This window comes from Lytechinus variegatus, chromosome 8, assembly GCF_018143015.1.
Source record: "Lytechinus variegatus isolate NC3 chromosome 8, Lvar_3.0, whole genome shotgun sequence".
Classification (NCBI taxonomy): domain Eukaryota; kingdom Metazoa; phylum Echinodermata; class Echinoidea; order Temnopleuroida; family Toxopneustidae; genus Lytechinus; species Lytechinus variegatus.
The window spans coordinates 391,407-412,554 of NC_054747.1; the positions used below are offsets into that span (position 1 = coordinate 391,407).

Here is a 21,148-nt window from a genome sequence, read left to right on the forward strand (position 1 = left end):
AGGGATCATAACTCTACTTCTTTACCATTTTTGTGATTATGGTATCAAACTAAAGAGCAGATATTGAACTTTTTAGTCATGTGATTTTCTTTTTGAAATTCACATACCCCCGCCAAATGAGCTTTTGGTATCCTTTCTTCAAATTGTTTTTACTCACTCATGCGTAAATGAGAAATAATCTAAGTAATATCACATGAAAGAAGAGAATCTAAGCTTTACATTGGTAGGTCATTTGTCTATTGTATTTATGATTAAGTTATGATAAATCATCGCTAAATCTCGGTTTCGTTTTTTTCTGGGACGCACTGTAAATATATATTACTGTACATAGATTATACATGTACATTAATCATACAGGCACAGTCTCTAATAAATTACTTGCAAATCATATTACAAGAAAACGAAAACCGGTCAACAAGGCCTGCCTACTAGCTTGAAAAAATATTGAATGGCATTTAAGTATATTATAGCATTTAAAGTGAATACATCGCTTTGACCTGCTGTTAGAAAAGTTTTTTTAGGGCAGCGCGGGATAGGTAGGATTTGGTAAAACCTACAAAGGCTCTTAATCATTTTCTTCTGATCCCAATAGTTTTCTTAAAAATGGCTCTCAATGAATTGTTTAGTAAAGGTCCGTTCTACATTATGGACTGGGCAAAAGGGACCTAGGTGACCCACTAAGACCTTTCGGATTTAACATGCACCAGTGACATACGAAAATTCATGCATTACTCAATAAATTCATGCTTTATAACAAAACTTTAAAAACTCCAAAAAGGGGAAATGGCAGAATCTTCATAAAAATAATAATCTCTGACTATAGACTTTATTATAACCCTTCATTTTGTGCTTAAGATTGTGCAAACGACATATCTTTTTTCAAACCTGAAGAAAAAACTTTTGTAAGGTCTCTCTTCTTTTTTGACGAATTACGCAATGATGTCATATATACCATGGTCACATTTGTTCTACGGGGGCCGTACGGCGAGTCGAAAACAGCCGTTTCAACATTTTTGTACCAGCTACATATAGGTGGTTTGAATAAAAATGAATAAAACGGCTGTTATCGACTCGCCGTACGGCAGCCGTAGATCAAATGTGACCAAGGTATAAGGTACAATGCAGGCGAATCACGGAGATAATTGGGGTGGGCTGCAGGGAGGAATGAAACTTCATTTCACATGACAATGACGAGAAAATAAAAATATTTCATATTTCATTTAAGAAAATACAAAAGAAATAGTGAGTGAGTGATGTCATCAGTTCCTCATTTGCATACCGACCGAGATGTGCATATAACTGTTTTGCGAAATGAAGCGAAACATTAAAATGCCATAACTTTCTTATTTTACATCCGATTTTGATGAAATTTTCAGTGTTATGCTTGTTGATTTTTTTTCTTTTTATTCATATCAAGTTTTTGTTGGGGTGGACTTGTCCTTAAAAAATAATTTCTTGTATATTCCTTCCTTTTTTCTTTGAAAAAACCTAAATAACAAAACATTAAAATACATATGAAAAAACTAGGAAATAAGATATCAGTAAACAATAGGGGATTACTTCCCGAAAACGATAAAGTTGTTGATTGACGATCTATGATATATTATATAAAAGAAAAACATTCTAACAAGAGGGGATAACCATTGCATTCCATGTTTTTATTTGGCAATAAGTCATGATTGACTATTTTTGCCACCCACTGTATGAGAAGTAGGGTAACAATTTTATTTAGTATTATTTGTATTACTTCTTTTTGTCTCACCTGCATAGCAGAGTGAGACTATAGGCGCTGCTTTTCCGACGGCGGCGGCGGCGTCAACATCAAATCTTAACCTAAGGTTAAGTTTTTGAAATGACATCATAACTTAGAAAGTATATAGACCTAGTTCATGAAACTTGGCCATGAGGTTAATCAAGTATTACTTAACATCCTATTAGAGTTTCACGTCACATGACCAAGGTCAAAGGTCATTTAGGGTCAATGAACTTAGACCATGTTGGGGGAATCAACATCAAAATCTTAACCTGAGGTTAAGATTTTGAAATATCATCATAACTTAAGAAATATATAGACCTAGTTCATTAAACTTGGACATAAGATTAATCATGTATTACCAAACATCCTGCATGAGTTTTACGTGACATGACCAAGGTCAAAGGTCATTTAGAGTCAATGAACTTTGGCCGATTTGGGGGTATCTGATGAATTACAATCAAAACTTAAAAAGGTTTTGGATCTGATTCATGAAACTTGGACATAATAGTAATCAAGTATCACTGAACATCCTGGGCAAGTTTCAGGTCACATGGTCAAGGTCAAAGGTCATTTAGGGTCAATGAACTTTGGCCGAATTGTTTTTTTTTTGTTGAATTACCATCATAACTTTGAAAGTATGTTGGTCTAGTTCATAAAACTTGGACATAAGAGTAATCAAGTATCACTGAACATCCTGTGTGCATTTCAGGTCACATGACCAAGGTCAAAGGTCAATGAACTTTGGCCATAATGGGGGTATCTGTTGAATTACCATCATAACTTTGCAAGTTTATGGATCTGACTTTTGAAACTTGGACATAAGAGTAATAAAGTATCACTGAATATCCTGTGCAAGTTTCAGGTCACATGATCAAGGTCAAAGGTCATGTGAGGTCAATGAATTTTGGCCACATTGGGGGTATTTGTTGAATTACCATCCTATCTCTGTAAGTGTATTGGTCTAGTTCATAAAACGTGGAAATAAGAGTAATCAAGTATCACTTAACATCTTGTGCGAGTTATAGTACTTTTCAAAGTCAGCACTGCTGCTATGTTGAATCGCGTGATGCAGGTGAGACGGTCAGAGGCATTCCACTTGTTTATTATTATTATTTCTTGTATATTCATTCCTTTTTATGAAAAAAAACACAAAACCTTTAGATACATATAAAACAAAAAACTGAGGAATAAGATATCAGCACACAATATGGGGATTACTTCCCGTAAACGATAAGGTTGTTGATCGACGATCTATGAGATATTATATAAAAGAAAATCATTCTAGCAAGAGGGGATAAAGTTTTAACAAGTTCTTCGGTACTTTAAATTTTCAGTGTACCAAGCACCATTTGTAATATATTCAGCATTTTTTTTTATCAGTTACAATTCCAATAATCTCAGTGGCCTAAGATATATTTTCTGTGGTTATATTGACCCGTTAAGTAAAGAGAGAGAGAGAGAGAGGATTTATGTGATCAAGAAGTGATAAGATAGGAAAACAAGTGGAATGCCTCTGGCCGTCTCACCTGCATCACGCGGTTCAATATAGCAGCAGTGCTGACTTTGAATACTACTCTAACTCGCACAAGATGTTCAGTGATACATGGTTACTCTTATGTCCACTTTTTATGAACTAGACCAATAAACTTACAGAGATATGATGGTTATTCAACAAAAACCCCCAACATGGCCAAAGTTCATTGACCTTACATGACCTTTGACCTTGATCATGTGACCTGAAACTCGAACAGGATGTTCAGTGATATCTGATTACTCTTATGTACAAGTTTCATGAATCAGATCCATAAACTTTTAAAGTTATGATGGTAATTCAACAGATACACCCAATTCGGCCAAAGTTCATTGACCCTAAATGACCTGTGACCTTAATCATGAGACCTGAAACTTGCACAAAATGTTCAGTGATGCTTGATTACTATTATGTCCAAGTTTCATGAATCAGATCCATAAACTTTCAAAGTTATGATGGGAATTCAACAGATATCCCCAATTCGGCCAAAGTTCATTGACCCTAAATGACCTTTGACCTTGGTCATGTGACGTGAAACTCATGCAGAATGTTCAATGATACTTGATTTACCTCATGTCCAAGTTTCATGAACTAGGTTCATATATTTTCTAAGTTATGATGACATTTCAAAAACTTAACCTCAGGTTAAGATTTCGATGTTGAATCCTCCAACATGGTCTAAGTTCATTGACCCTAAATGACCTTTGACCTTAGTCATGTGACATGAAACTCTAATAGGATGTTCAGTAATACTTGATTAACCTTATGGCCAAGTTTTATTAACTAGGTCCATATACTTTCTAAGTTATGACATCATTTCAAAAACTTAACCTCAGGTTAAGATTTGATGTTGACGCCGCCGCCGCCGCCGTCGGAAAAGCGGCGCCTATAGTCTCACTTTGCTTCGCAGGTGAGACAAAAACTGATTTGAAATGACTGAAAGAGAGACAGGCAAAGAAAGAAGAGCCCCCTCCCACACCCGTACCAGAGTTACGGAGTTAGGCTGTCCCCTCGGTGGATTCAGGTCCATCAACATCTTGAGGTTTATCTTTCCAGGGGGCAAACGTGTGTGGGTGTGTGTGTGTGTGTGTTTGAGTTTTGTCAGACGTGTCTCAATCAGATATGATTATTTACGTCTGGGACCGACCTTTAACGTCACCATCCGAAAGACGTGACAAGGGCTCGAACCTCGAACCTCTGCATCAATTTGTAACTTCCCCACATAGCTTTGATTACAGGCGCACGCCACAACGCCCAGTCTTTAAATATGGTGTAGTCTTTGCTCTAGACCCATGCAGTTATTTCAAAATAGGAAATTATTAGAAACGATAAAAACAGACAAACAATATTAACAAAGACGCCACAATATCATTGATGTAGAATAACGTTTTTGTTGTTGTTATTTTGTGTTTTTAAGGCGCGTACCATTCAGATCTGAATATTTACACCTTTTATGAATTCAATTTTATTCATTTCACTTCCATCAAACAAAAACAAGTTGTATACCAACTTACGGTATGCCTTATCAAAGGGCTTTATAGTTTGAGAGATGCTGGTGTCTAAGTTTTTAGATTAATCTTTTGCTTAATTTGTATTTTAAGAGAACTGGATGTGGGGTAAAGACAACTCTCTAAACCCAAGCATTTTAACTGGGTTTAATTTTAAAGATTGGTCTTAGCTTTGATTTTTTCAGTATTTGTTTATCTTATAAATAGCTGGGTCTAGACGAAGGTCTAAGCATAATAATAGAGAGATTTCGATTGTCTGCGACTGCAACGTATTCCTAGTTCACCGGAAGTGGTGACACCGCTCGTTCAGTATCACGTTCGTACATTGATGAAAACAGTTTCGATTTAAGTCGACGTACCCGTACCACGCCACAGCATATACCAGCGTGATAGCGAGCGGGCCGTGAGCCGATGCTTGGCCGGAGAATCAGGCGTAGCATCACGCTACGAACCAGTGGGGCGACTGTGGGTGCAACATTTGCACTCTTGCGCAAAAAGCCGAAAAACACGGTTGTTTGGAAATAAAACATCAATTACCTTTCGGATATATGTAGTGTCTGAAAACAGGACACACTAAATGTAATAGAAAAGCTGGTAACAAGCAGTAATTTGCAGTTTACCAGCCCTGCTGAATCAACGAAACTCGAGTGTTGATGCGGCTTCATTCATTTTTGCCAAGCTGGGATGACGTCATCATGTACGAACTAGCGCTCGTTCGAGCACTATGACACCGAACGTCAAAACCCTCAAATACGAGTCACAGATTTGGTCAGTGGTCGAGAAGGCTCGTCACAGATTACTTCGCGCATGCGCAGTGCTCCCAAAATTCCTTAATCTCGTACGTCCACATGGCACGTCACAGAAAACGAAAGGTCTCAAATAATGTTATTCAACAGGAATAAGAATATGACAAAGTCTTATGTTTTTAAGATTGTTTGAATTAATTTGTAAATGACTGGGTCTGGAATAGAGACAACGCTCTAAACATGTGCTTTTGTACTTGGTCTTAATTTGGAGGATTGTTGGTTCTTAGATTCGTTGTTGGGGGTTGGGTTTTATTGTTTTTTATTCTTGAAATAATTGTGTCTGGAGGAAAGTCTACAATCGATCTCCATGTTATTCCACAGTAGTTAGATTATTGGGTATTTGTTTTAGACAATTTTATTTTTAAATAATAACCAAGTCTGGAAAATGGACGTTTTCTTTGCAAATGCATAACTACAATGTTTTGTAGGGGTCTTAGTATTATTATGCAAAAGAATCTGGGTGTGGGGTACAGACATATTTTTTACTGGGTATAAATTTTAAAAATTGGTTTTAGATTTGATTTTGTTTTTTAATTAATTTCTTAGATAACCTGGTCTGGAGGAAAGAGTACGTTTTACAACTCATGTTATTCCAAGAGAATATGATAGGGTCTTATGTAAGAAGATTTTTTTCCGTAATTTTTGTAATGATTAGGTCTGGAATAAAGACAACATTCTAAACCTCTTTTTAAGAACATGTTCTTAGGTTCAAGGATTGCTTGGTATTAGATTTGGAGTTATTTATATTTTTACTCTTAGCCTTATTTTGAAAAACAAATGACTGGGTCTGGCTGAAAGACTACGCTATATATCCATGTTATCCAGCATTAATAAGATTATGGGGTCTTTATACGGTTTTTATTGTTGTTGTATTGTTATTTACAATTTTTGAATAAAAAGGTTTGGAGAAAAGGCTAAGCTCGATTTTCCTTTTTTCCACTGGAATATCATTATGGTATCTTTAAATAGTTTGGACTTATATTATAATTTTTGAAATAACTGGATCTGGAAAAAAGACTTTGAACTTACATTATAATTTTTGAAACTACTGCGTCTGGAAAAAGACTGGACTTTTGTGCTATATGAAGGCATTACTATATAGGGTTTTAGTTTTTAGTTTTAAATAACCGGGTCTGGAGAAAAAACTATGCTTGATTCTCAATTTACTCATAGCGCGTATATTCACAATAGACCAATTTCACAACGTGAGAGGGCAGCAGACTGGTCGCCATGCTGCGGTGGGCGAATCAACTTTTATAGTACACAAGTCAATAGGGTATTTGGTACATTCGTTCCATTTTTTTTTTATTTTGGACCAATTGAGCAGATTTCTTGTAAGATTCACAATGAGCATTAATCGGAGAAGTTCAGGTCGCAGCTGTGCTGTGTTCAATTGCCACAACAATTGGAGAAAGCTTCAGGATTGGAAGCAAAGTGAATGTGAAATTCACTCGCCTTGGACTCATGAAGCCTGTTTGTGTGTGAAGCCGTACTCCCTGCATAGGTTTCCAGGCCGTGATGAACGAATGCGTCGCCAGTGGAGTAGGGGGGGGGGGGGGGGTAGGATGGCCCATAGGTAGATTTTCTTAGATGAAAAAAGCATTATGTTGTTGGATCTGGACCCCATTTCATAAAGAGCTGTTACAATAACTCTTGCTGGAATGACAACTTTCACCAAAAAAGCCATTCAAGGCCCTGTTTCATAAAGAGTTGCTATGATAGCAACTCCTGCTGGAATGGTAACTACCATGGCAAAAGTGAGAATTCTGCTTGGCTTCTGATTGGCTTTTATAATAAAAGTTGCCATTCCAGTAGGAGTTGCTATCATAACAACTTTTTATGAAACAGGGCCCTGGCCCTCTCTTCCCCTTCCTCCTTTCTCTCTGTTTTATTCTCTTGCCTTGCCCCCTCCTTTTGGATACTTAATAGGCCTGCATAAAATGTGGTGGTAGTGGATTTTTTTGTGGGGGGGGGAGCGAGGGGGATTTATTTGATCATGCTCAGATGGAAATATCAGTCCCTCTCTCTCTCTCCCTCTCTATCTCACACTATCCTCTCTCTCCCTCTCTCACACACTCTCTCGCTAGCCCCCCCCTCTCTCTCACTACCCCCCTTTCTCACTATTCCCCTCTCACTATCCCCCTCTCTCACACATACTCTTCCCCCCCCCTCTCATCCTCTCTCTCTCACTCTATGCCTCGTTCACTCTCCCGCTACTCTAACACAATTTACTAGCAACAAGAAGTGAGCTCCCTGATGAAAACCAACAGCGATTCTTGGTCATCATCAACTCACTTTTACTGACAAAACTAAGGGAAAAAGGTAGCCAAAGTGCAAAAATTCATCATACCTTCATCGGTCAGATATGGCCATTGTCTTACATCGTCTACCCAGGTGTCCATGCTTTATTTTATTGATTTATGATGAAGTTAATGACACAATATCAGAGCTTATCTGTAATCTTTCATTGAATTTGTACACAGAGCCAATCGCGGTCAGCGCACTTGCCCACCGCAGCAATGGCGTCGCCGATAGAGGGCCAAATACATAAACCGGCCGTGAAATTGGTCTATACGTTCAGTATAATTTAAAACAACAACAAAGACTTTGATTCCACCAGTTTTAATTAACTGGGTCTGGAGAGAAGACTAGGCTCGATTCTCATGTTTATTCCACCAGAACATCATTATCGTATCTTAGTTTGGACTTATATCATAATATTTGAAACAGTCGGGTCTGGAATAAAGACTTTGGACTTATATCATTATTTTTTAAACAACCAGGTCTGGAATAAAGACTTTGGATTTATATTATAATTTTTGAAACAACAGGGTCTGGAAAAAGACTTTGGATTTATATTATAATTTTTGAAACAACCGGGTCTGGTGAAAAGACTTTGGACTTATAATATCATTTTTGAAACAATCTGGTCTGGAATAAAGACTTTAGGCTCATATGATTATTTTTTAAACAACCGGGTCTGGAATAAAGACTTTGTACTTATATTATAATTTTTTAAACAACCGGGTCTGGAATAAAGACTTTGGACTTATATTAATATTTTTTAAACATCCGGGTCTGGAGAAAAGACTTTGGACTTATATTATCATTTTTGAAACAATCGGGTCTGGAATAAAGACTTTGGATTTATGTTATAATTTTTGAAACAACCGGGTCTGGAATAAAGACTTTAGGCTCATATGATTATTTTTTAAACAACCGGGTCTGGAAAAAGACTTTGGATTTATATTATAATTTTTTAAACAACCGGGTCTGGTGAAAAGACTTTGTACTTATATTATCATTTTTGAAACAATCGGGTCTGGAATAAAAACTTTAGGCTTATATGATTATATTTTAAACAACCAGGTCTGGAACAAAGACTTTGTACTTATATTATAATTTTTGAAACAACCGGGTCTGGAATAAAGACTTTGGGCTCATATTATTATTTTTGAAACGATCGGGTCTGGAATAAAGACTTTGGGCTCATATTATTATTTTTTAAACAACCGGGTCTGGAATAAAGACTTTGGATATATATTATAATTTTTGAAACAACAGGGTCTGGAAAAAAGACTTTGGACTTATATTATCATTTTTGAAACAATCGGGTCTGGAATAAAGACTTTGTACTTATATTATAATTTTTTAAACAACCGGGTCTGGAATAAAGACTTTGGACTTATATTAATATTTTTTAAACATCCGGGTCTGGAGAAAAGACTTTGGACTTATATTATCATTTTTGAAACAATCGGGTCTGGAATAAAGACTTTGGATTTATGTTATAATTTTTGAAACAACAGGGTCTGGAATAAAGACTTTAGGCTCATATGATTATTTTTTAAACAACCGGGTCTGGAAAAAGACTTTGGATTTATATTATAATTTTTTAAACAACCGGGTCTGGTGAAAAGACTTTGTACTTATATTATCATTTTTGAAACAATCGGGTCTGGAATAAAAACTTTAGGCTTATATGATTATATTTTAAACAACCGGGTCTGGAACAAAGACTTTGTACTTATATTATAATTTTTGAAACAACCGGGTCTGGAATAAAGACTTTGGGCTCATATTATTATTTTTGAAACGATCGGGTCTGGAATAAAGACTTTGGGCTCATATTATTATTTTTTTAAACAACCGGGTCTGGAATAAAGACTTTGGATTTATATTATAATTTTTGAAACAACAGGGTCTGGAAAAAAGACTTTGGACTTATATTATCATTTTTGAAACAATCGGGTCTGGAATAAAGACTTTGGATTTATGTTATAATTTTTGAAACAACAGAGTCTGGAATAAAGACTTTAGGCTCATATGATTATTTTTTAAACAACCGGGTCTGGAAAAAGACTTTGGATTTATATTATAATTTTTGAAACAACCGGGTCTGGTGAAAAGACTTTGTACTTATATTATCATTTTTGAAACAATCGGGTCTGGAATAAAGACTTTAGGCTCATATGATTATATTTTAAACAACCGGGTCTGGAATAAAGACTTTGGATTTATATTATAATTTTTGAAACAACCGGGTCTGGAGAAAAGACTTTGGACTTATATTATCATTTTTGAAACGATCGGGTCTGGAATAAAGACTTTGGGCTCATATTATTATTTTTTTAAACAACCGGGTCTGGAATAAAGACTTTGGATATATATTATAATTTTTGAAACAACAGGGTCTGGAAAAAGACTTTGGACTTATATTTTTATTTTTTAAACAACCGGGTCTGGAATAAAGACTTTGGATTTATATTATAATTTTTGAAACAACAGGGTCTGGAAAAAGACTTTGGATTTATATTATAATTTTTTAAACAACCGGGTCTGGAGAAAAGACTTTGGACTTATATTATCATTTTTTAAACAATCGGGTCTGGAATAAAGACTTTGGATTTATATTATAATTTTTGAAACAACCGGGTCTGGAATAAAGACTTTGGATTGATATTATAATTTGTTAATTAACCGGGTCAGGAAAAGAGACTTTGCACTTTTGTGCTATATGAAAGCATTACTATACGATTTTAGTTCAGAACGGATTTGCCAAAAATCCCTTCAAATTTATTACATTTGTGGGTAAAGTCATTATTACATTTGTGGGCGATCAAAAATTATTACATTTGTGGGTAAAGTGCATTATTACATTTGTGGGTGAAATTATTACATTTGTGGGTAAAGTGTTATTACATTTGTGGGCGTTATTACATTTGTGGGTAAAGTGTTATTACATTTGTGGGTAAAGTGTTATTACATTTGTGGGCGTTATTACATTTGTGGGCGTTATTACATTTGTGGGTGCAACACGGATTCCTTGACAGCCTGGAAGGTCTTGTATTCTACACCAGCACCAATATCATCAAAAATCGTAGCTGCATCGTCGGGCACAGTCATAATTCGAACCCATAGTACTAAGGTTGTACTGTGCATAGGCGGTGGAAGCGGGGGGACGGGGGGGGGGACGGTTCCCCCCCCCCCCTAAAATTGTTGTTGATGACCTTTTTTTTTTTTTGCTTGTCAATTTATTTTCCTACGTCCCCCTAAAATTTTGGGGTTGAGAACCTTTTTTTTTTGCTTGTCAATTTTTTTGTTGTTGTCCCCTCCTAAAATTTTTGGCTTCCGCCGCCAATGATACTGTGTACAACTGCTGGAATCCTGGGGTGGTATTCTGTAACTCTGTCATAACTTTTGTCATAAATTCTGTCATTTCTCTCCGAGATGTGACACCGTTATGATTGTCACAAATCGGTATTCTGAACATTGTCTTTTACCTGTCATATCTCTCAAAGTTCCCACCCATCTTTTCGGAAGCAAACCAATCAAAATCATCGTTAGTTCCCAGTTGGAGCCCTTCTAGCCAATAGGAAAGCCCCGTGGCAAGTAGGGTGTATCCCTAAAACAGTTGCTGGCATCGCGCAACTACTCGTATATTGATGCGGTTGATTACAAAGAGAGACAGGGAGCTGTGAAGAATTTTAGAGGAGAAGTATAAAAGTAAGGAAAACAGAGATAAAAAGGAGGAATAAATATGTAGGACCTAACTAATTGTAGCAGGAAAAAATAATTTTTAAAATTGTCATGGAAGATGAGTGAAACTAATACCACAATCTAATCTAAATAATATAATTGTTTGCTTGATATTCAGTCGGCAGGGTATCGGGATATCTGGTACTAAAAGATATGAAAAAAATTATGACTGCTACCCCCCTGTCATAACTTTTGTCATATCTTTTGCTTGTATAAAAGGATTACGCGCATTTAAAGCTGCGTATTTTTGCTGCGCGCTAAAGAGAAGAGACAAAATTTACGACAATTTTTGTGACAAAAGTTATGACATCCACCAGAATACCGATTTTGTGATATCTCTGAGATAAGATAAAATATGGAGAAAAGACAATGTTCAGAATACCGCCCCTGGAAGTTGCCTATCTTTGTGCTTGGAATAGAAAATGGGATGGTAAACGATGTAGTTTGAACAAAGTAGATCAACACCTTATTCATAACAATACAGCAAACAATCACCGTGTTCACTCAGCGACGTACCAGGATTTCAATCACCTGGACATTGAAGTAGTTCAAATATAATCCAATGAAATTAACACCAAATTGTCTATATGTATGAATATAAAACCATGTGCCATTTGGCTTTGGATAAAAATGTGTAATTGTAGAGAAATATCGGGTATTTCTTCCGAGCAATATCAATGCAATGTCCCACATATGCCTTTCTGTGTGAAAAGGTTATCAACAGAGTTATCGGGTTTTAACTTAGATTTCATCGATTCACAATAATAGGATCACATTAATGCACCAGATGTAGATTAATAATAATGTTGTGACCATTAAACTTTATTTGAAATACTTTGTCTTGAAACAATCGTTTCATGCAACTACACTCTAAAAACAAATCAGTCAAAAATGACTAGTTAATAGGATCAGCTGGGTGCAACTGTTATTCTAGTCATATTTGACTGTTTTGTAGTCATATTTTGCTAGAAAAGAGTTATTTCTGACTAGAATATATATCAGAAATGTAAATATCAGTGATTACCAGTTGCTCCCAGCTGACTTCTGGTCTAGTCAATTTGACTGATTTGTTTTAAGAGTGTACCATATTTTACAGTTAAGCAATTCCTATTTCCCGATATTTAGAAATAAAATTCTTCATATCAATAATATCTTGGTGTATAATATCGTACAATAAGATTAAATCAATTTATCACATGAATAATATATAATTTAAAGCATTGATAACAAGAGGGGGGGGGGGGGGGGTTAAGTAAAATAAGTTCGATTTTGTAGATGACATTGCATGCTTTCTAGTATGTCATGTCGATTTTTAGTAAGTCATAGATGCTGGTTCTAAAAATAGCCGTGACACACTGCTAACATTCCAAACCTTTATTGACAAGATTCGAGCATTTCCATTGGTTAGTATTCTGCCCGAATAACAAAGGCTTTTTCATAGCTGCGTGTATTTAAGGTGAAAGCATAATTATTACAAGATCATCTGCATTAACGGGATAAGATTCAACCACCACTTGTCGTGAATTTCTCTCATTTCTTGTTTTCTTTTAAGGGAGCAGTTTTTCAAGATTCAGGTGGGTACTTAAATTTAACAACAAGGATCTTAGGTAGAAATACATGGATATATACACTACGATAGAAAGTGTTTGAAATCATTTTGCAGGGCGAGGACAACCGCTGATACAAACGGAAATTGTTTTTGAGAAACTAGGTCTTTTCTATTGTATATACTTAATATATATATATATATATATATATATATATATATATATCTGTATATACAGTGCGTCCCAGAATAAACGAAACCGAGATTTAGCGATCATTTATCATAACTTAATCATAAATAGAATAGACAAATGACCTACCAATTTAAAGCTTAGAATCTCCTCTTTCATCTGATATTACTAAGGTTATTTCTTATTCACGCATGAGTGAGCAAAAACAATTTGAAGAAAGGATACCAAAAACTCATTTGGCGGGGGTTATCTGGGTTTCAAAAAGAAAACCCCATTTCTGAAAAGTTCAGTACCAAAATTACAAAAAATGGTCAAGAAATAAAAAAATTCTGTTCATTTGAAATAAGGCTTGTATTTCCATAATTTCATGAGATAAACGTGTTTTCACCGGTTTCCCACAGAAGCTTTGCATGGTGAACAAAAGATTTAATGCATGGCTGATCGTCAACAAAACAGAGTGTCGAGAGATTTTGAAAGCCATCCTGGAGAACCTCTTCATTTTATGAAATTATTGAAATTCAAGCCTTATTTCAAATGACCAGAACTTTGTTATTTCGTGACCATTTTCTGTAATTTAGATCGCCGGCACAGATAGGCACACCTGGGACAGTGTATTATTATTGCTGGAATATAGACCCGACGGAAGTGACCGAATCCACGCTTATTTTGCTTATTTTTCAGCAATTACACAATTTCTTCCAGAATCATTTGGCACATATTTTTTTATTCATACAAACAGACTCTTGGGTGGTCATTACATTAGATTCTGTAATACGATTGAGGGATAATGACGCCAGACGGACATGTCGCTTCTGGAGAACTGAGTATGCATGTATTTAGATATTAATGTTTATATACGAAGAGAAAAAGGGAGACATGTAAAAAAAAAGCATTTATTCATTTGATTTGACTCAGATACACATTTATGTGCGTGTGGGAGGTTGCTAAATTTATGTGACTTTGGTAATCTACTTTAATTAATTTTAGAGTTTAGTTGATCAACAGAGATGATTCTTTCGTGTCTTTTATTTTATTATCGCCGAAAGTGTAGCTCACCCATTTATTTGCCCCACTGTTTCGCTACTCCGTGTTCTTTTCAATGATAAACTGTTTATTCCAACAGAAATGTAACTCAGGGTCACCTCCCAACACGCTTTCTAAAGTGAGGAAATGAAAATATTGTTTGTCTGATATAGAAGAGTGCAAATATTCTATGAAAAGAACGTCAATTAACCCTTACTGATTTTTTTCTTGTAGTATTTCTACTTTGAACGTATCACCATATTGCTTTTGAAATGTACTTGCCCAACTGTATACATGCTTTGACGCGCTAATTTACCAAAAATTGCTTTCTATACATTTTTTAAAAATACAATTTATAACAAAGGCATCAAAGTTGTTGCATATCTCACTAAATATGTAACAACTATATAATGGAACTGCGAACTACCAGCACAGACGAACCTATCGTTTGATTACATTTATTGATATGCTTCTTTTTTCTCTCTTCCTTTTTTTTAGCCATGAAATATTTCATTGGACTATTCCTTCTTTCCTGCCTTTGTTTTGAAATAGGTAAGTTGCATCGCTTAATATTTGAACGGTTGAATATTAAAAAGGTTCTTCAATGAAATCCAATATCATTAAATGTTATAACAGCAAAAGATCATTGAACACAAAGTGTCTTGCTTGCTTCAAATTCTAACATCAAATTTAAATTAAACACACTCGTCTGGTGGAAGGTTAAACAAATGTCCTGCGAACGGTGTGGTTTTGCACACACACGCACCCCTACACACAAACTCACTTTTATACACACACACACACCCTCAGATGTAGTTTGAGAGAACGCGCGCGGCCAAGTACCACGTGACGTATACGGTACGTGCATAAACGATAGCAAGAACGCTATCTGCCGAAAGTAAAATTGGTACTGAATCCGCCGGAGTTGGAACACAGTATGCCAACGGATTGTGTGCCTAGTGCGGTATCTCCCAGGCACAGGATACGCCGATATACCAGCCTGCCTATTGTAACGTTTAAATTATTAGCGAGTTTTGTATCCTCTGAAGTTCATACGAGTGTTTTATAAGTTGCATTATTATGATTTTATAGTCAAATCATTTGGGCTATAAAAAATCATTAGTTACTTCATTATAATATAATAATAAATAGATTACATAAATTACTTCATAAAAACACTCTTTGGGCAAATCTTGTAAAACTGGATAATGTGAAAAAATGGATTAATAATTAATTCATGTGCTGCGTTCTATTCGAAAACCAAATTGCTAGATATCTATGATATACGTATCTATACTATTGGCCAACAGGACAGGGTGGTCACATCTGAGTGCATATGCGAGCAGCGAGCTAGTAATCGCAATGGATCATGAACAAGAAGAAAGACCCATATACCCGCCAATCATCAGGTCTAAAATTAGGCCAAAGCCGCTGTTCATGCTGGTTTGCAAATTTTCGGCGAAGACCTTGCTTGTACTTGTTATTTGCCTCTAAACATATAAGGTCACTTGACAATACATTATCCTGTTCGATACACATGATCTTGGATGACACATTCTGCATTGTAATCCATAAAAATAATAATGGGACGTATTTCATGCCAACATGGACGATGCACTTGACGGCAACCTAACATGAGCGTTGCTAGTTATGTTTGAAACACCTTAAAACCCTTTTACGATTGATCCCCGATCAGATTGTGGCAGCCTGCAATTTTACCCCCCCCCCGATTTCAAACGATGTCTTGCGAGCATTCGCATTCGTTTTATATACGTCGAACGCAAGGTTGTCGTGACTGGTCGCATCTGAACTTCGAACTGTTCCAAATCCAGACACGATAGAATGCGGACAATTCATTGGATTCGTTTAAATCCCGCACGAAAAGTGCACAATTTCCACTCCCTGGGGAGCATTCCTTGCATTAATCGCAGCCTGATTATGGCGCTGGCAAATTCAAACCTACAATGTCTTTGCACCATACCGGGTACCCATTTAGCACCCTGGTCGACAGTGGCAAAGTGTGGATTAACGCCTTGCCAAAGGACGCTTGGCCGCGGTGGGAATCGAACACACGAGCCTCTGTTTACAAGGCGAGAGTCAGAACCACTTCATCACGGCTCTTTCACGAATCATACTTTAAGTGTGTGTATATGTCAATCAAGTTTATTGTTATATATGCTTTTTAAATCCCCAATGACTTTTTGTTCTCTCTCTCTAAGGTCATGCCCTCAAATGCTACACGTGTGGCTCTTTCAAATACCAAACAGTCGATGCGGGTAATTGCGGGGATGCTCTCTCTGAAGTCGAATGTGAAGTCAATAAAACTAGGTGTGCAGAAGTAGAACTTGGAGGTAAATAAAAGAGATAGAATCCTGTGCATTGCAAAAAATCCGGTGTTGATTTAACACGAGCCAGTAATCTATATATGTCCACACCAGAGAAGTGTTTAAACAACACCAGTCTGGTTTTGGTCTAACACCAGATAGATATTTATACAACACCAATTGGTATTTAAAATAGCATCAGTTTGATTCCAAACTGGTATTGTTTCAATACTTCTCTGGCGTTGACATATATAGATTCAACACCGGAGTTTTTGCAGTGTAGGCCAACACGTTTAGTATCATTTGTATCGATTATTTGTCTACTCCTTTTTAAATAATTTATTGTCAATTGTTTTAGTACTGAAAATTATGTCAATTTATACAGTGCGCATCAAAAAGTTAACATTTTGAAAAAGCCCTGGGAATTAAAAAACATGTGGGAAATTTCGTCACACGTAATCTTAGGTTTGGGTCTCATCTATCCAATGAAAGTAAAAGTTTTGACAGAATGTTAGACTTGAGTGTCCACTGTCCATTTTTGTAAAGCTCGAAGAAATCTGTTTGCGCAGAAATGCTATTCACGCTGTGTCAAGGAGAAAGGGCGAATCAAATCTACCTTGCGAAACATTTCTCATACATTTCCCTTGCGCTTTTAGTAAATTGAAATAAAACAGATACATTCAAGCATTTTGTAACAATTTTGCCACCCAAATTGAAATTTCAACACTTAGTAAGTACAACCTTCACCCCTTTTGTGTCAGCTCGATCTGAGGAAATAACTAAATCTAAACAAGAGTTCACATCAGACATCTCCAGCATTTTCTCATTAAGTTTTTTTTTAATTATTTAAAGCGGATTTACATTTCATTTTTTATTTAATACTTGTTTCTCCACACCTTTTCCAAGCTTGACAATGATTAACAAAATGAAAATCAAGCCTAAGCCATTTCATTTAAATCACTGCTCGATGTAAAACAAATATCGTCACGATAGCCTTGATGTTTGGGGGAGTGGGGTGGGGCGCAATGCACTCTTCGAAGTGTTTTGGGCAAATAAACAAGTTAAAAATGTAAAATACATCTTTAAATCAATTTTACTAGCTAAATCCAACGTGTTCTTCATGATTACGATCTCCTTTTATTCGCATATACATTTCAAAGTTCTGCGCAAATCATTTTTCTCTAACTTCTCAAGAGTAAGTGGTGCTTACTCAAGCGGAAATATTTTTCGACAGTTATATCGTCAATTGCTTAAATGGATCTATACCAATGTTAAAATGTGGAAAGAAATCTTCAGGATATTACAAATGTATAATTTTACCGGATTTTCTCTAAGTCTAAACTTTTTTTTGATACGCACTGTATGAGGCAGTTACTATGTGCATATACTCAACCGTGCTTTGATACTTGGTATCATATTATTACCCCGGCTGTAGCTAAGCCGCCATATTAATCATGTTAATAGGCGCAAAAGCGTTCAAGGATTAAATCCTACCGGGTCCCCATTCATCTCACCTGGGTCGAGTGCAGCACAATGTAGATACATTTCTTGCCGAAGGAAACAACGCCATGGCTGGGACTCGAACCCATGACCCTCTGTTTCAAAGTCTGGAGACTTTGCCAAAGCATAATGATAAAATGAAAAAAACAATTTTTTTTATACCTGTATGTACATATTCAATACAGATAATGCCACAAGCACCAGTAATATGATATTTTGACCCCCCCCCCTCGTTAAGAAAGTATGAGTTTTTGTAGGGGATTTTTTTTCGGAGTATATGTATGCATCTGTCAATTTTTATTTGCATGTAGTATGCCACCCCATGAAAGGTTTGAATATAAAACATTTTCAGTCCATGCTTAGATTCGCATTAGCTGATTGGTGAGATACGTGTCTCTGCATGAATTCCTTAAAACATGAATTAACTTGTCCTTTTTTTTGGTCTGAATATCAATAATTTTCAGCTCGCGATTCGCGCTCGCATCATTTGGTTAGTGAAATACGTATTGTCTTAATAGATATCCACAAACAAGCCTTAGAATGCCCTATTCAGGTCTGAATGTGAACAAAAAAATCAGCGTGCGCTTTGCGCTCGTAATATTTGATTTGTGAGATACGTATCATGTTCATGATTACAATACTACAAAAAGTGCTCCATGTGTTTCTAAGATGTAATTAAAAAAATAAACAAATAAATAATAAGATAAAATCAGCATTTGCTTGGCGGTCGCATGAAATGGTCAAAGTGGGATATGACTCTTTATGATTTCCTGAAAAATAGTCTTTAAATGTCCCAGTTTGTGGTCAATGCATACACAAATTTCAGCTTGCGCTCAGCTCTTACATTATTTGTTTAGTCCATAAAATGCGTATAACGCCCTTTTTTAAAGGACAAGTCCACTGCAAAGAAAAACGTTGATACGAATAAAAAAAATCCAACAAACATAACACTGAAAATTTCATCAAAGTCGGATGTAAAAAAAGAAAGTTATGACATTTAAATTTTCGCTTAATTTCACAAAACAGTTGTTTGCTCATCCAATGAGGAGACTGATGACGTCATCCACTCACTTTTTCTTTTGTATTCAATTACATGAAATATGAAATATTCTAATTTTCTCCTCATTGCCAAGTAAAAAACGACTAATTCCTCACTGAACATGCGGAATATTGTATAATTCAAACAATAAAAACAAAAGAAATAGTAAGTGAGGGACATCATCAACTATGTCATTTGCATTTTCATTTTTTTATTTTACATCCAATTTTGATGAAATTTTCAGTGTTGTGCTAATATGATTTTCTATATTTATTCAAATCAACATTTTTCTGGGGTGGACTTGACCTTTAAAGTCTGAATTTAAAAAAATGTTTAGCTCGCGCTTCCCGCTTGCTTTATTTGATTAGTGAGATACATTATCATTTTGAAGGCACGGTCCTTAAAATGTATCTATACATGTATGAGGTCAATATAACAGGCTATTGAACCCACTGAAAGACCTTTTTTCTGGCTGGGGCCCCCAAGTGCGTGACCCACGATACGCCACTGCAATCACGGTCGAAAGCAAATAGTAAATAAGCATATACATCAAACACGTTCTTTTGGGGGATTTTGTATGTATAGATGTAAAATGAAATGTGAAGGCTGAGAGTAGATTCTCGATGTGTTAATCTTGTTTGTAGCATATCAATAGGCCTATATATAAACTTCTTTTCGATACCCATTTCCTACTCCCATTTAACTTTATAAATGCAGGGAATCTGGTAGGCAGTACGACTGAGAAATTTACGTTCTCTCTCCGCGGTTGCACGGAGGTTGAAGCTACGACCAGTGAGGCAGGATGTACCAGTGAGTCAGACAAGGCTAATGAAATAATTGCCGATGTTGGCTTTGTCGACGGGGGCTACGGCAATGCTCAATTTCAGTTGTTTAAGCAGTTAGCGGGGGACACGTACGCTGATGTGGATGCATGCACTTGTAGCGAAGATAACTGCAATAGCGCTGGTTTCATTCAGGCGAGTGTTGCCATAGTGTGTGCGTCTCTTGTGATGTCTACCCTTGTTGGGTTCTTGTAGAAAAAGAACGTTTCGGGTATTTTTATTACTATTACTATTTCATCAGTAACTCGCGTATTCTTTTCAAATAATCGAAATCAATAGAGTTAGAATTGTAAGTATAACCAGCATGTTGTGTCTCCGTTTTTTTTTTTTGGTTACATATTTTCCTTTCACTTTACGATGAACGAATAAATAAGAGTCAAATTTTGTATTATAAAATAAGGTTTATGATCATAATTATTGAAGAATCTTTACCTGTAGATTGGGAGAATATCATTAATTTGAAGAAAATCCATATTTTCTTTATAATATTGAAACGTGCGGAAGTGTGGCAGTTCTTTTTTTCTTCTGAAATCAATATTTATCACTTGAACGTCAATAACAATTATGTATTTAGAATAATCGTGAATATTAGTAACAGTGATACAATAAGATATCTGAATAGGCATATCAGTAGGACTAAGGTGAATATTAGTTATGTCAACTATTTTTTAGATAGTAATTTTGTATGCTTTATCGTATTCATGGTATTTGTGCTGAGTAATGTAGTTTGAACTACAGTTCGCATTGAACATATATAACCAAAGTAGCAACGTTGTTACGAAACAAAATAATTGTTGATTCCCAGATCAGAGACGATTTGGGGGGGGGGAGGGGTGTTGCACCCACAAATGTAATAACGCCCACAAATGTAATAACACTTTACCCACAAATGTAATAATTTTTGATCACCCACAAATGTAATAATGACTTTACCCACAAATGTAATAAATTTGAAGGGATTTTTGGCAAATCCGTACTAAACTAAAATCCTATAGTAATGCGTTCATAAAGCACAAAAGTGCAAAGTCTTTTTTTTTCAGACCG

At 35.9% G+C, this 21,148-nt stretch overlaps 1 protein-coding gene across 1 annotated transcript; it reads left to right on the top strand.

Annotated features, from left to right (window-relative positions):
* Window positions 1-13,079: 13,079 nt before the first annotated feature.
* LOC121420733 lies at window positions 13,080-20,948 on the top strand. Its single transcript, XM_041615381.1, has 4 exons — window positions 13,080-13,214; window positions 14,898-14,951; window positions 16,619-16,750; window positions 19,980-20,948. Exons 2-4 carry the CDS (start codon window positions 14,900-14,902, stop codon window positions 20,297-20,299), a joined length of 504 nt encoding a protein of 167 aa, XP_041471315.1. The 5' UTR covers window positions 13,080-13,214; window positions 14,898-14,899; the 3' UTR covers window positions 20,300-20,948.
* Window positions 20,949-21,148: the final 200 nt, after the last annotated feature.

Coding starts and splice junctions, on each gene's coding strand:
- LOC121420733 (XM_041615381.1), top strand. CDS start 14,900: ATGAAATATTTCATTGGACTATTCCTTCTTTCCTGCCTTTGTTTTGAA. Junction 14,952..16,618: donor CTGCCTTTGTTTTGAAATAG/GTAAGTTGCATC, acceptor TCTCTCTCTAAG/GTCATGCCCTCAAATGCTAC. Junction 16,751..19,979: donor TGCAGAAGTAGAACTTGGAG/GTAAATAAAAGA, acceptor TTATAAATGCAG/GGAATCTGGTAGGCAGTACG.